The sequence below is a fragment of the Bombus vosnesenskii genome, unplaced genomic scaffold, assembly GCF_011952255.1.
Source record: "Bombus vosnesenskii isolate JDL3184/JDL3185 unplaced genomic scaffold, Bvos_JDL3184-5_v1.1 scf7180000013316, whole genome shotgun sequence".
NCBI classification, from domain to species: Eukaryota; Metazoa; Arthropoda; class Insecta; order Hymenoptera; family Apidae; genus Bombus; species Bombus vosnesenskii.
In genome coordinates, this window is record NW_022882962.1 from 3,161,252 (window position 1) to 3,176,360 (window position 15,109).

Consider the following 15,109-nt stretch of genomic DNA (forward strand, 5'->3'; position numbering starts at 1 on the left):
GCCACCTTATCCGCTTAATTGCCGCAATAATAGTTACCTGGTGTTGTATACAAAATTAGAATCCACGACTTATCCGTCATTTTTCGATTCTTTTCTGGGTTCTCTCTCTCTCTCTCTGTCTGTCTGTCTGTCTGTCTCTCTCTCTCTCTCTTGTTCGGATGTTGAAAGAGGAGAAACAAGAAGCTCGATTTCTGAGTGGCAGCGATCGATCACGATGCATTGCGGTGGTCAGGAACGGCCGATTGTGTCTCAGGAGAGCAACAGAGAGCAAGCTTACTCGAGAGAACGTTGAAAAGAGGCGATGAGAGGCAGCGTGGCGTCCTTGCCCGCAGCTTCGAACTGGTTATGTCAAACAGCCGGTCGATGTGTTGGCCTAACCTGCTTTCAGCCCTCCCATATCCACGGTGGACAAGGAGTTGGCAGGGTGCCCGGTGCTCGCCTCTAAATGCCAGTTTTTCAACCGCCCACTTCCGGCTTCTCGATCGAGTCGTCCATCAAGGCGTCGCATTACTTCTCTGGTGTCCCTGCGTCCTGGACCCTGTTTTTTGCCCATTGAACGTCGCTCGATCCTTCCGAGGAATCGTCCCCCAAGGTCCCTTACATCCCTTTTATCGCGGATTTGTTTACGAGTATTACCACGCGTTGCTGATTATAAGCGGATCATATTCGTAGATTCGATTCCCACGTGCGATTAAACTGAAGATGACCGGAATCGAATATCTGGATCGTATTGCGGATAGAGATCACGGCATAACCAGTATCGAACATGTTGGTTTTCTTCATTTTAATATACTCGTGAACAATACAAAAAGTATCGTTAGGATGGTAGCTTGTATCGAATATCTACTTTAAACGATACAAGGAAAACTAACTATGGAGTGAAACTATATGTAAATTTATTTATTTGATCGTAACTGTATTTAAAACTTTAATACTTAAAAAGTCAGTAAAAGGGGAGAGCCGTGCACTCGCACATGAAAAGCGCCGTGTCCTTATTATCGATGAGAAGTCCCAGTAGAACGTTATAATAGCGCAATATAATACTTCAAAATCTCGAAAGGAGCGTTTACCTGAGCGTTGCAATACTTGTATGGAAAATTTTGGCAACGTTCTTAGAGTCAAAATTTGGTATTTTCAATTTCATCTATATCGAATTATCTGCTAACTTTATCATTAATTCGAAATTAATGCTATAAATATCAGTGGCTATTACGAAATAATCACTATGTACGTATCTTAAAATTGAATGAATAAAATGGCCCAAAGATGATGGAACTTCAACTTTATGCAGTCCCGAAATGATAGATAGGACGTTTTAATTAAGAAGTAGCAGCGTTCGTCTTACATAATACAAATTCTGACAATATATGTGTATTAAGAAACAAAGGGTAAGCCAATCGATACTGGTTAGGGCGTCCAATGTCCTTAATCATCGAATTGGACTGGCGAACAGCCACGAGGCGATGAATGGCGAAACGGGCACCACGCGCTCGCTTATTGCTCGAGCGTGCTGAATAATTTATTACACCTTGACCGTCGTGCTGGTAATACCTTACGATACGTTATTACGGCACGGCGTACAAAAATTGGGCGTAATTGGCGCTCGGTCACACATCCTCCAGCGCAGGCAGGAAGTCATCTATTTTGGATGTTGCCGATGGTGAATTCACGTGGAATTCCGGTGAAATTTTCGGCGATCGCAGATTCGTCGATTAAAGTACGGAAACCGGTCGCGATCGGGTTTATTAAGTTCGAGCACGCCAATATTGTTAATTAGATGCTATAAACTTTGAACCTCGCATTTGCATAAGCTACCATATCTCGGCACTAATCTGTTATTTATGCGCGACAAATAGGATAAATCGAGTTGCCTCTCAACGCGGAACCGTTTCGTTCTGCCCTGGCGTGCAGTCGCTGCCGCTGTTCCACATAATTAGCGATACTAATTAATGGCTGTATCCCAGATAATTATGCTGAACAAAACACGGCTGGCCCGGTGCGCGATCCACGGTTACCATGCGCGCGTGGGTTGAATGCCGACACCGCGCTGTTCAATCGTGTGTGTTTTCAATAGCACGGGCGTGAATTTCTCTCGCGATGAAAGACCAAGAGTTTATGTACTGCGAATTAATTTTGATAAATTGTTATTTTTCTGTTTAATTGTCGGGCTATTAAAGCTCTATAATTGGAGCTTTTTGTCGATCCGAAGATTATCGTTTTTTTATTGTGACGAATGGGATAGGAACTAAGATTGGGCGGATGGTGTCAAACAGTGGAAATTGATTCGTATTTTTTTTTTAATGAAAATACTCTTTTGCAGGATTGCAAAAATAGGACACTCGAATTTGTATTATTTCCCGGAAATCTGCAAATCGAATCGTATATGTATAAATCGAATTATACACGGCATTAATTTGTTCGTACTGCTAAAATAGCACAGTAATAACAATACGAAATAATATTTAAAGACACACGTATATGTATATACAAGGATATGTATAATTTTCAAGTTACGTAATATCATAAGGAATTAAATAATCAATCAGATGTCATCGTTAGTGATTTACTAAGACTGTATTTACTAGATTCAATCATTAGGTTTATGATATTCGTCGGGAATGATAGCCATTTTTGAGAATATAGATTTGGTATTTCTTTCATACTCACGCCAACACTCCGATAGTACGTGAGTTGGAATATAATTCGTGAGGTTTTTAGACAGCGTGTAATTTAGATTTTCATACTTTCACTTTCACACGCTTCAGTAGCAAATTACTCTGTCATAAACTTCGTAACTCCAAAGAATTATTACATACAGAACTATACGTATTATCTGTTCCGATACAAACATAACTCTGCCAACTTCGATTGCATGTATCACAAGCTTATATTCTGGCAACTTTGATCGCGTCTATCGCATTTCTGAGAAACATCATCTCAAATAAATCTTTCTTCTATAATTTTAACTACCAAAGAGTCGATAAAAAGTTGAACAATCCTTCTAAAAAATAATTCGATAATAAAATAACCTTCGCTAGGAAGAAACATACATAAATGCTGCAAGAGACATGATTAACAAGTACAGGGTTTTCGATGACCCAGACATCAGTATGCGAGAGTTAATAGCCACAGTAGTAGAGTTTTGTTGGGACGCACCTGTTGCTTATGCGAATCTTTCTCTGTTTTCATGTTGTTTATTACCTACGGGAAATCAATCTTCTGTAAGGTGAATTGGCGATTGGTTAATCACAGCCGATCTTACCTTAGAAGTTGAAAAAGTTAATGACTTAAGGCTGAACTAACTGGAATGGGTAGTTTTCGAACCAAGTAATAGAAAGAATGTTATCCAGGGGCAACGATGTAAATCATTTTTGCACATTTATGCGCAACAGCACGTGGTACAAATGGTACAGCAAGCAGATCGTGTTTCCCCGTTCGTATGCACGTGTCCTGTGCGTTGTGCAATTATGTAGAGGCCCGACGACTTTCTCATCTTTCTCCCCCTTGTCGCTTGTCGTATGGTAATAATCATTGTAAATGATAGTTTCACCGTGTCTACTGACGTTCTGCTACCTGCATTCTTCTTCCTTTCGCGTGTACATGTGTGCTATGGATATTCTATATATTATACACGTTTCATTTCGATTTCAATAAATTTATTTAAACGCGTTTCAACCAAACTACTTCCATTCGAACTAAGATTTACAATTTCTTGGTTGTATGAGTTTCAACATCGTCCCATTAAAAAAAGAAAACATCTGTTTTAAAACGAATTTTTTATATTTATTCTTAATAATTCTCCGTAATATTCAATTAAGAACAACGTAAGCTTAAACGTTTCATTACTTGGTAGAAATTTATAACGAGAACAATATATCCCGTTAAATGTTCTTGGTTCCATAAAGAATTCCAGAATACAGTTTTAGAAGCCACGCTTTCCTAATTCGATCTATCCAATTCGATCTTTGATTTAGTGTCTCAGAAACTTCTTCGACGTCTACCGAGAAGTGTCTCTTGTTGAAATAGGCAGATAGCTATCTGGTCAAGGTAAGGAATGGAACATTGAAGAGAAAGCATTCCTCGCGTGTTTTCGATTCTAAACGTCGTCGAGGGACACGTTGGGAGGCCCTGAACGATTATTTCCTCTCGAATCGAACATCGAACCTGACGTATATCTCCCAACGGGTCTGTTCTATCAGAATTTCAGATGACGCGGCCGATGAAAATTTATTGAAGTACTTCGTAGCCCGGAAAGGCTAAACAAATCGTCGAGGGCGACCAATACGAATCTTTTCATTTATTATACTTAGCTCTGTTCTGATATTTGATATTAAAAAAGACAATGTAAAATAGATTAATATCACGTCATTTATTTCATTTATTCTCAAGACACTCGAAACACCTAAATACTTCTCAGACTGATCTCGAACACATGTCGGTGATATATTTTACACACACGCATGATATACGAGACGCGAAAGATATATTTTCTATAAACGAGATTCTTCCTGCTGAAGAAAACGATCCGTGGAGTAGGTCGTTTGGAATTAGAAGTTATGATTCCACGTGGCAATATGATTTAGAATCGACAAACTACGGCTGACAAGCCCCGAGGGACAGCTCCGTAAAATCAGTAGAGAAAGCTGGAGCGCTAGGAGGATCACCTGTCGTTACCTATTAGTCAAAGAAAGCTCGTAATTATATTAGAGAATGACTGGTAGCTATTAACGTTAAGGAAATATCCTGTTAGACTCACACTTGCCTCAAGCATCATACTTGCTCCGGTGTTGAATCACTGGTTACTATGAATTTTGATACTCTTCCACCTCGTGATTATGGTTGTGGTTCAAGGATAGTTGTTTCATTCCGTTAAAGAGGAAGAAAATCATGGAAATTCTTGGTTTATTACACGATGGCGTGTCGGTAGGCGGTCGAGTCGCGAAGATTAATTTAGAGTAGATTAGTTTCCGTCAAATTGTGGACTGGATGGTAATCTGGAGCGAATTCTTGTTCGCAGGTAGACGATCAGCGACAAACTAGAGGATGTTCGCCAGGCTCTGCAGGCAGGCTCCAAATGGTGAGTCAAAGTTTTCAAGAATTACTATCAAATTTAATAGATACATTTAAACAAACGGTCTTTACAATCAGAATTTTCAATTCTTGTAAGAATACAAATTATAATCGATTGCAATTTCCCACGAAGAGTAACCCGGTAACTGTAATAAACGAATGGTGTTACTATAATAATTTAATAATAACAGTTTGAGTCCCAGGGATCATCGAAGAAGCAGAGTCGAAAAATCCCGAACAGCGCGATAGCGCTTGTCTTAATCGATTGCGAAGAGAAACAAGCGGCACAATGGCGCTCGTCATATTTGTTACTTTATGAAATACATCTATATTATTATATATGCGTACTATTAGTTTATAAATATTTCAACTTTTGTTGAATAAAAATTGTTGAGAAGATAACGATGAAATACAAAATACCGTCAGTCGTCTGTAGCGTTCGAATGTACTGGGACTTTTCGACACAAAATCTAAACAGCGCGATCGCGCTGCTTGGGACTCAAACGGATAAAATATCACAGCGTAAGTGCAAAAAAAAAAATTTCAAAATATCAAGCGACGACGTTTCACTGACAAACGATGTATCGGGTGGAGAAGAGTTTCAAATATCGAATTACCTAATTCCCACCTCTTAAAAGACCAAGTCCTCCCAAGTGGCCGACTCGGTAAATACAATTTGCCGGGTCTACTCGTGGACGGATTCTCTCCGAAAGAAAAATCGGCCGGGCCCTCTGACCAAACCCGAGCCAGGCGAACCCCGGTGCTTTGGCTACGGACATTGTAATTAATACTCGGAAGAGTCTCGTTGCTCGGTGGCCCGTCGCTGTGAACTTAGTCAGAGACAATGGGGGGACTCGTGCGATATATCACTGCCGCCTGCGCATCCCTCTTATAGGTTACATATACCAGTCCTTAACGTTAAGGCGCGCCAGGAGACGACTCCGTCGTGATTTACGGTCGACTCCGGCTCCCGATTGTTGACTTTTCCCGACTTATAATAAATAGAAACGTGTCCGAGCTATCCCTTTACGGAAGAGGCTGCACGATGATGATTCTTCTCTCCCTTGAAACGATCCTCTCCCGTAGCCCCTCTAAATGGTAGCCGGTTCTTTAACGTCCACTGGCAAAGTCCACTTTTTTCTGAAAACGATCGTTTCAATATCTTCTTTTCCACTGGTTCACCAGCATGGAAAACGCGCATTAACATTCCTCTCGATTCGAGCTGGCGCGTCCTGGACTCGCGTCTGAAACGCGTGGACGATGAGAGGATCGGGAATTCCGGAGCCAGAAGAGCAGCGTCTTAGGAAAGCAACACGTTACACGGACGATCTTGAGTTACACAAGCCAAAGAGCTGTACTTCCGGGTGGAGTGGCTAGCCCTTTAGGTAGTAGCCATGAACAGCTTGTTGAACACGCCTTAACCTCCGCGACCTTGGCTTTGCGGCCTGGCCTAGCCATACTCGCTGGTTATTAATACGAATGAAGGAGCATCTGTATAAGGCATCCTTGTCGCAGCATCAAACAGCTTGAATCCTCATGAATTTTAACAAATAGTCGAATGTCGAATCTCCGCTGCCATTGGTTTCATGTGTACGCCTTGCGTTTCATTTTTATGTGCTCGTCGTTTTCGTACTTTCTGGTTTTAAAAAAAGGAATGTTTCTGGTTTCTTTTGTGCAGAGGATCGTTAGTTGTGCAAAAATTTCATTAGTTTACAGAGAGTTTAAAAAGGAAATTATAAGTTTATGCGACAACTTTGTTCCTTTTCCTATCTTTTACTAGCGAAAACATTTAAAGAAATAAGTTTCTTCGAATTAATAATGTCGCCTTCGCGATACTAGGCAGTTACGAAGCGTTAAGTAACATAATTCAAATTTAATCTACATTATTATAGTCACCTATACCGATATCGGAGTTCATTTCTACCAACGAACATAATCCACTACGAATCTTATTAACCAGTCGCACCATTCGACTTTCCAACGCTATTAATACTCAACTTCCATAGAGTTTCTTCGTATCGTTTCTCGACCCGAGGAGAGTGGTCTTGAATTTTAACATCTCCGGACACGTAACGCCCGAGCGGTTTCCTTGAACCGATTATACGAAGAACCGATAAGGAACGACACTTTCGTGGCCGTGGTGATAATCTGAACACGAGGGCAAGAAACGGTAGCTGGCACAGCGCAAGAATGGAAATGAGACATTAAAGCCACAGAGGCTCGAGCAGCCGGTAATGGAGTTATTACGCCGATAGATGAACTGAGAGAAGAGAGAAGAATATGATGAAAAGAGAAAGGAGAAAGGAAGGATGGCTCGGACATTCCTACGAAACGTCGAAGACTCGATAGTTAGAATCATGAACATTTATAGCTAGCGTATATCGAGTGGAACGACTCCGTTTAATGGATCCAGCATTGGCTAGGAGTTGCTTCGACTATTAGTATAAACAGTGTAGGATACCAGACGCCAGGTTTCATTGCAGCGTCGCGTCACAGACGTGGTTGCTCTCCTGAATCGTATTAGAAACGGTAACTGTTCTGTTAGGAATTAAAATGGAGGGAAGATACACGTACCTGTAGCGTGTTCGTTGGAAGAGTAAATGGGTTGGGTATCTTAAAATGTTTCTGGATTCTCCAGAGGAGATTTTGTATTTGTCGCTGCTTAAGGACGCCAGAGGAATCAAGCGATAGAAAATTGGAATGTCGGAAAAAATATTTTCATAATAAATTTGCCAATAAATATTCATAAGCGATCTAAGCGCAAACACAGAAAAACAACTGATCATTTCTAAGGTATTTCAGCTACAAAAAATTTTCTAACAGTATCTAACATCCTTAATTATCATCTTGATCGATCTAGCCAATTAGAGACTCGTTAATCCAGCTTGACGTGTAAATTAGCGAGATCGACTCGAGGACAACGACGGAAATATTATTTACAAGTTACGGGACGAAGAAACGGGACACGCGAGACCACGAACGTCCCCTTCTTCCTTTCACTTCTTTATATTCCAACGCGTGATCTTCGGTAGGAACGTCTAGTTATGAAATAAAACAGCCGCGGTATTACATGGGTACCCGTATTACAGCGGTGCGAGGTGGCGCAATAACTCTGGGGACTTTTACGCGGAGATCCTTGATTTACAGCGGCTTCGCGACCTGCCTTAATAGAAGAACTGCCAACCTACAAGCGAGCGCGACCACCTTCTTAACAGCCCGTGAATCTCTTCTTGCGTCGACAAGATTCCCGACGATTGCTTCCCTCGAACGTGCTTGATTCTCTCTTAGGAACATCCATCAAACCTATCTACTCACACTTTTCTGTCCTCTCGTTTATTAAAGGGTATTTGGATGTAGGAATGTCTTCCTTCTATGTACAATTCCATTCGTAAGTCACAGGACATTTGATAATTTTCAACACGAGCCTTCGTAATATCTTCAGAACACAGTGTAATCCACCTTTCCTTCTAAACACGCGATTAATAAGATCAACTTTGTTTTTTAATTACAACATGTATTTATACCTATCGTAAGTGCACTAAAGGATAGATAACGTTTCTTATCACACTGCTTGAGTGAGATTTAAGTTCTTTTACTTTTTTAAACGATCTAAAACCAAACTATCTCAACAGTACCGCCGATGAGGTGAACGTTGGGCGTGTTCGATTAGTTGCGATTCGAATATCAACGATATGGTTCGAGTAATCGGCAAATTACAATGAACGATCGGTTGTTGTTTGGCGATTTTGGTCGATGCACGCCGCGATATGAGAAAGAGATTATGATTTTCTGGCGGTGAGTTCGCGTGCCGGGGTCGCGGTCCAGCCGGGAGACGTGGGAACGGGAACGTCCCCGAGGTTTTAAAGGCTCGAATTAACTTCTTTTTGTTTCTCGCCGTGAAAAGAATTTCGACTCACAAATTGCCGATGCTCTGTACCCTTCATGGCCATTCTCCGGTTACGGTTTTTCAGAACGAAACGTTTTCGGTCACCCGTTAGTTGTTTCTTCTTCCTCGACCTTTCTTTCGACTTTTAACAACTCGTTCCTTCCACTCGTGTACAAAAGCATTATCGTGCCTCGATAGTAAATTCGCTTCCCTGTTAGTTATGTTAATTAATCGCGTGTCTCTATTATCGTGAAATATTCTCTTCGATAATAGATGCATACGTTTATAAACCTGAAACAAGGGTATCTTAAATCTATCTGGAGCTTATCAAACACCGTTAAAATAGAAATTCTAGTGCAAAATTCTGTCGAAATGGATATCTAATCTAGCGCAATAATTTCCTCGTTGTCACACCCTTTTAGAACTCCAATCTCTTACATATATCACACACTAAAACAACCAAGAATCTGCATTACAGCAAATCGTATTCCACTGACACGTAAAATTCTCTCGGAGAAAGTTCAGTACCCCGATGCAGCTAAGCTAGTCCCGTTTCTCTTCTAATCTATTCTCCGTTCAAACGTTACGGGAAAAATTGTCAAACACGACCCACAGAAATTTCAGTTTCTTCTAACAATTTTTCGGAATAAAGATTCTACGTAACTGCTTCTATACTACGTTGAATGCAAATTCAACGCTTGACATATTGATCATATTTTGACAAATTAATCAATCGAATTAGGACTCGCATTTTTTCACGAAATACGAGAAACTTCTCTTGGAGGAAGTTCGATACTGTCATGCAATAAGACAGCGCTGTTTCTCTTCTAATCTATTCTCTCTTTAAACAATGCGAGGCAAGAAATGAATATGCGCGCATGTGGGACGTGCGAACAGAAAGGGTGAAAGATAATAACGACGATCGCGTTGAAACAGAAGAAAAAGATGGTTTGATGTAGATAAATTGCGTTGAGTAGCCGGCAAGGTGCGTGGACGTTGAAAAGAGCGGCGACTCTCGATGTTTTTAATTAATGAGCTTCGTTAAAGGAGACATTGTCCCTTGAATCGCGGGGGCAGAGGGTTCGCGAGATGTCTGACACGTAATTCTATGGGTTTCTGTCCGCGTGGTAGCTCGCCGTTCCGCGATTCCTGAATTAATGTACCAATTAATGGCTTCATCGTTGTGGCCGACCAACGTATCGGAAATTATGACGTTGTTCTCCGGTTTCTGCCACGCGCGTTGTAAAAGTTACGATCTGCCCACCGGACGTTTATGGACAAAGAAGCACAATCGAGACTGTCCGCGCGCTCTACCGACCGAAAAAATTAATCGCACAGAGATACGAACAGTCTTGGCCAGCGAGTAAAGATCCTTCGAAGAATCGCTTATCCGTTTTTTAACGCCGCGAAATGTATCGCGTTCAGGTTCGAAGAAAAGGGAAGGTAATGACGGAGAACGGTGGAGGCGATGGGAACGTGGGTGGATTCAATTTGGAGTTTGATAAGAGCAGCAAGTGCTTAAGCGTCGTTAAGATGAGTTAGCACCTTGTTCGAATAAAGAGTGATCGTTTACTCCTGCGTTTTTGATGGTTTAATGTGTTTGGATGACAATGGGTACCAATCTTTAATCGTGCCTTTTTCTTATTGTTACAGTGGGGATTATTTGTTTTACCGAGCAACATAAAGTTGCTTTAAATTTAGAAATCCTGATATGGGGCTTCCATAAGAAAAAAGAAATATGTATTCGAGGGATTGTTAAAACGAATTAACACGTTACTTGAATAAAATATATGTGATCCTTCGCTTTAATGTTTCTGACACTTTCGTGTATTTGGATGATTATATCTTTTCATTTTTAATGCTGTTTATTCTTTTTGATATTGATACCGTAGTAGGTTATAAAAACGAAATTTAATTATACGAAGAAATTCTTCTAAATTTTAGTTTATGGTACAGAAATTTTTTTTCGCGATGTATAAAACGCAAGGATTACAACATAATAATTTTAACGAAAATTCTCCTTTCCAAGATAGGGAAATAACGTTGGACGAGTATTTTTAACGACTTTAGAGAGTATTTTTATCTCGGTGCGAAGAGGATCGTGTATTGGAGGGCCATGAAGGCAATGGGAAGTTGACCTCTGGAGCGAGAAGAGGCGAGCGAGAAAGAATCCTTAAAAACGTCGGCGCCGCTTAATTATCATGCTAATTAGTCGTAGCAAGCCCTTCGGCGTGAACAACGAAAAACACGGGTTACCTTTGAGCCAGTGTTTTGTGATCGATTCGCGAAACCTCACAGCGTGATCCTCGTTAATTATTTTATTGTCGGTGCCCCAGGCTACGATATAATAAACAGTCCTTGACGAAGAATGAGGATTCGATTCCTTCTACAGTCTGTTCACCCCTTGGCGATAACAGATCTTCTGATTAAATCACGATTCGCATTATTGATATCGGAAATGTCAAGCTTCATTATTTACATCCTCGTCTGAAAATTTTCATGCGATAGAAGAATATCCGGGGATATATTCTTATGTATTTGAGAGACAAATTAACGCAAATTCTTGTTGTTTTGTTAATAAATTTTATATGATTAATACAAATAATAAGCAGTACTACGAATTAGCACATTTATATACTTATACATATTACGTTCAATTTCATGAATAAATGAATATTTTTATTTCTCGAAAAATAATGAAAGAGAAAGTAAGAAAGCTAAAATAAAAGAAGGTCAGATAAAAATCCTGAAAGTGTAACTGTATGTAATTATTCTTTGGGAGTAACTTAACGTTTTTCTAACATTAACATTGGAACTACCACACCAGTCAAATTGACTAGTTCTACAATTTTATAAATGTGTCAACTCTCGTTTAGGGATCATGGTCCCGGATAGATTAATAATACCAAAAATGTACTACATAACATGGAATTCTTTCCGTAAGAAATTAGTAAATCAATAAATATAAAAATATTCTATTATTACGTATTTTTTAAAGACCAATCAATTTGGCTAGTTTTGGTCAAAATTTCTTCGTGTTAACTATCGGTAGTTCTAGTGTTAAGGTTCGGATTTCTGGGATAACTGAAAACCTCGATCATACAATAATACATATATATTAAGAACGCAAGAAGACAAATTTTAAATGTCAAAAGAAATTTTTATTTTACATTCGATGAAAATTCTTCGGTCATTTGCATAAAAAAATGTTTAACGCGGAATGGACGCAATTGCGCCGGAACGGTCACATAAGTTGACAAAGTTGGATTCGCGGACAGCGGAAAGGAAACGAGTATCCTGAAAAAACTGTCAGGTCCTCGTAAAGAAGGAAAGTCACGACGTGTCCTTGCGCACGCATGATCATTAAGGCCATTAAAGCCTTATCTCGGCGAGGGAGACGCCACTTAAATACAGACTTTAACGCCGCGTGGCGCGAGAACCAAACGGAAACGGAGGATCCGCGTACTTACACGCGTGGCTTTGGCAAGAAGCGTAACATCGCCGGTGTGGACGCACAGTCATTGAAAAAAAACCTGCCTCTTACAGGTGTACTAAATTCTTATTAACCTAGCCGTTAATTGCGACTATTCTAACTTCAACCTACGATTCCATAGTTTCTGAGGAAGGTGGAAAGTGTACAGTGAGAGTAGAAAGTGAGTGTGCACCTTGAAGGCACAAAATTTATTGAAAAATTATTACATATATGTTGCATCGAAAATAAAGGATATGTAAGAATACAAATTAATGGCAAAAAGAACACAGGTAAGCTTATTGTTAAGGTATAATAAATTAATTGCTTTATTCGCACACAACATCTATACATATATATTACACTCTGAAGACCTCGATAACCTTCTTACACGCACGCTTATTGTCAAACAGACTATTCTAGATGCTTCTAACAGCTATCAACAGTCTTTTGTCTCAACTAAGACCTGGACGTCCTCTGAAGCTTACACACACATTCACATGTACAGTGTAAATGTATCATCTACCTAACACTTATAAATAAAACGATGTGTATTACGCAAATCTCATTTTTTTAAGGTCTACACTCACTTTCGACTCTCACTGTATATACGTATATTTGATTTGATATATTCTCTCAAGTATCTAGTGAGTTTGACGTTCTTTCAATTTTTTATCGGACATTGAATCATTCGATTCAATTCGATCATTTATTTTTCTCTTTTTTTCTAATTCGACTAACTACAATTAATTTTCATACAGAATATTTTTTAGATATTCTTTGAAAATCTGTTTCCTTCTTTTATTCGAATTAAACGCGAGCAATTCTCGGTCAAGGAATTCAAGTGAATTCACTTTAATAACGAATAAGTAGAATAGCATAAATCGGAGAATACGATCCTCGTTAGATCGTTAGTGACAACGCACTAAATTCACTTCGATAAAGAAAACCGGCGCTTTTACCAGCCAAGAATCACCATTCTGCTTTCCGAGAATTAATGGAAGGTTAATTTCATTGGATGATGTTCATCTGCTTGGTTGTTAGTCGATTACACGGCGATACGCGTCAGCCATCTAACAGACTTCTAATCTGTGTTTGACCGGTTCGAAACGACCGAACGACACGAGAATCGACCGTGTGGAGCACGATATAGGTGTTGGCTCATTAACAAACCCGATGAGCGGTTCATTAATGAACTTTATACTGCTTAACGGAGTACCGTTGTTGGCTAGTCAGATTCTCTGACGCGTAACGAAACGCGACGTGCTTTCAACCGACGAAACGGTCACTTCAGATAAGAAGAGAGAAGGTGGTTTACGATCGATGCGAAGGAATGGCGTCCCCTGGCCTTTCCCCTTCTATCAGCATCGTGATTATTCCCTGCGTGGAAAGTGGCGTTGATTGGAACGAGGAATGTTCCCGGCTAATGAAATTTAATTGCCGACGATTAAACGCCGTATCTTCTCTTCCTCGCCTTTACTAGCCGAACCGAAAAGTTTCCTACCTTTCGCGGCAATACGTGGGACGTTTAATTACGTTTGGGTACGCGCGGATATGCTAGCCAGATCTCGATTCGATCTTATCGTAATGAAACGCAACGTCTGTATCCATATCTGTATGCAGTTTTGCTCGATTTTTCGACAGACGATTTTCGTTGCTGTACTGGTTTTTTTTTTAGTCTGTTAGGAGAATTTATTTTCCCTAGTTTACATACCTATCGTTAGATCTCGAGATTCCGAGTTGATGGGATAGAAATTGAAATAGGAAATTCAGAATTTATTTTTGTTTGCTTAGTTACATCACGTAAATGGTATAATTTATGAAATTTATTCTACTGGTTCTTTCATATCACCACTAGAGAGACTAGTATACGTATATTGAAAAATTTATTTAATCTTGCCTTCTTGTAACTATATACATCCTCTGGCTAAGCTATTACTATTACCGTGTTTTCTTCGTGTTTTAGATCTTTCGCTAATTTTTTCCTAAATTTATTCCGAAACTATAACTACGCGTTAGAATTGAGGAAGTTAAAATCGTTTCCACAGCCCTGAATGTCCAGTAAAATAACACATAACTTGCAAGCATGAGCCATCCACGGGATTACCTTCGCTATGTTGACGTGCAAAGTAGCTTTACCGATAAATCTGTTAGCAGTTCTAGGACGAAGTACGCACGTTCTCCCAGCTTAACCTTCTTTCTCTTTCATTCTTTCGGTTACAGCGCTACAACTATACTCAATCAATAACTCATTCAGACAACTTACTCCATCGTAAAGCCTATCGATTCTCCGAACATTCTTAATTCATTGTCAAACGGCCTGAGCTCCCTGCGATGTTTTACAAGACGTATTACAGCCAAAATACGTAAAATAAACGACAGATATGCGAAAGGCAAATTCGCATAGTCGTATCTTGTCGCGGCGTTGTCGCGTGGCTTCGCGACAAAGCCCAGGGTCACGAACTCCGGTTCGTGCAGCGAGGAAAAGGAAATCCGTGGTCTGGCGTTCGGCTTCGGGCACTGCGGGTCGTCTTGCACCGGGTGAGACAAAACATTGTCCGCTCAGCGGGACACGATGTTTCCAGGGGCGGTAGGGCCGGGGGCGAGGTGTGCTTCAAATTGATTTGTTGTAAGTGATACGCCACCCTCGGTGAACGAATGGTACAATAATTGGGTACATAAAC

At 40.2% G+C, this 15,109-nt stretch overlaps 1 protein-coding gene across 3 annotated transcripts in view; it reads left to right on the forward strand.

Annotated features, from left to right (window-relative positions):
• The window catches only part of LOC117235502, an 83,259-nt gene that overhangs the window by 28,387 nt on the left and 39,763 nt on the right, over positions 1-15,109 (forward strand). For all 3 annotated transcript variants that reach the window (XM_033497596.1, XM_033497597.1, XM_033497598.1), the window contains one exon: positions 5,018-5,077. In XM_033497596.1, the coding sequence (XP_033353487.1) occupies positions 5,044-5,077 (34 nt within the window). In that variant the 5' untranslated portion in view covers positions 5,018-5,043. The remainder of the gene's footprint in view (positions 1-5,017; positions 5,078-15,109) is intronic.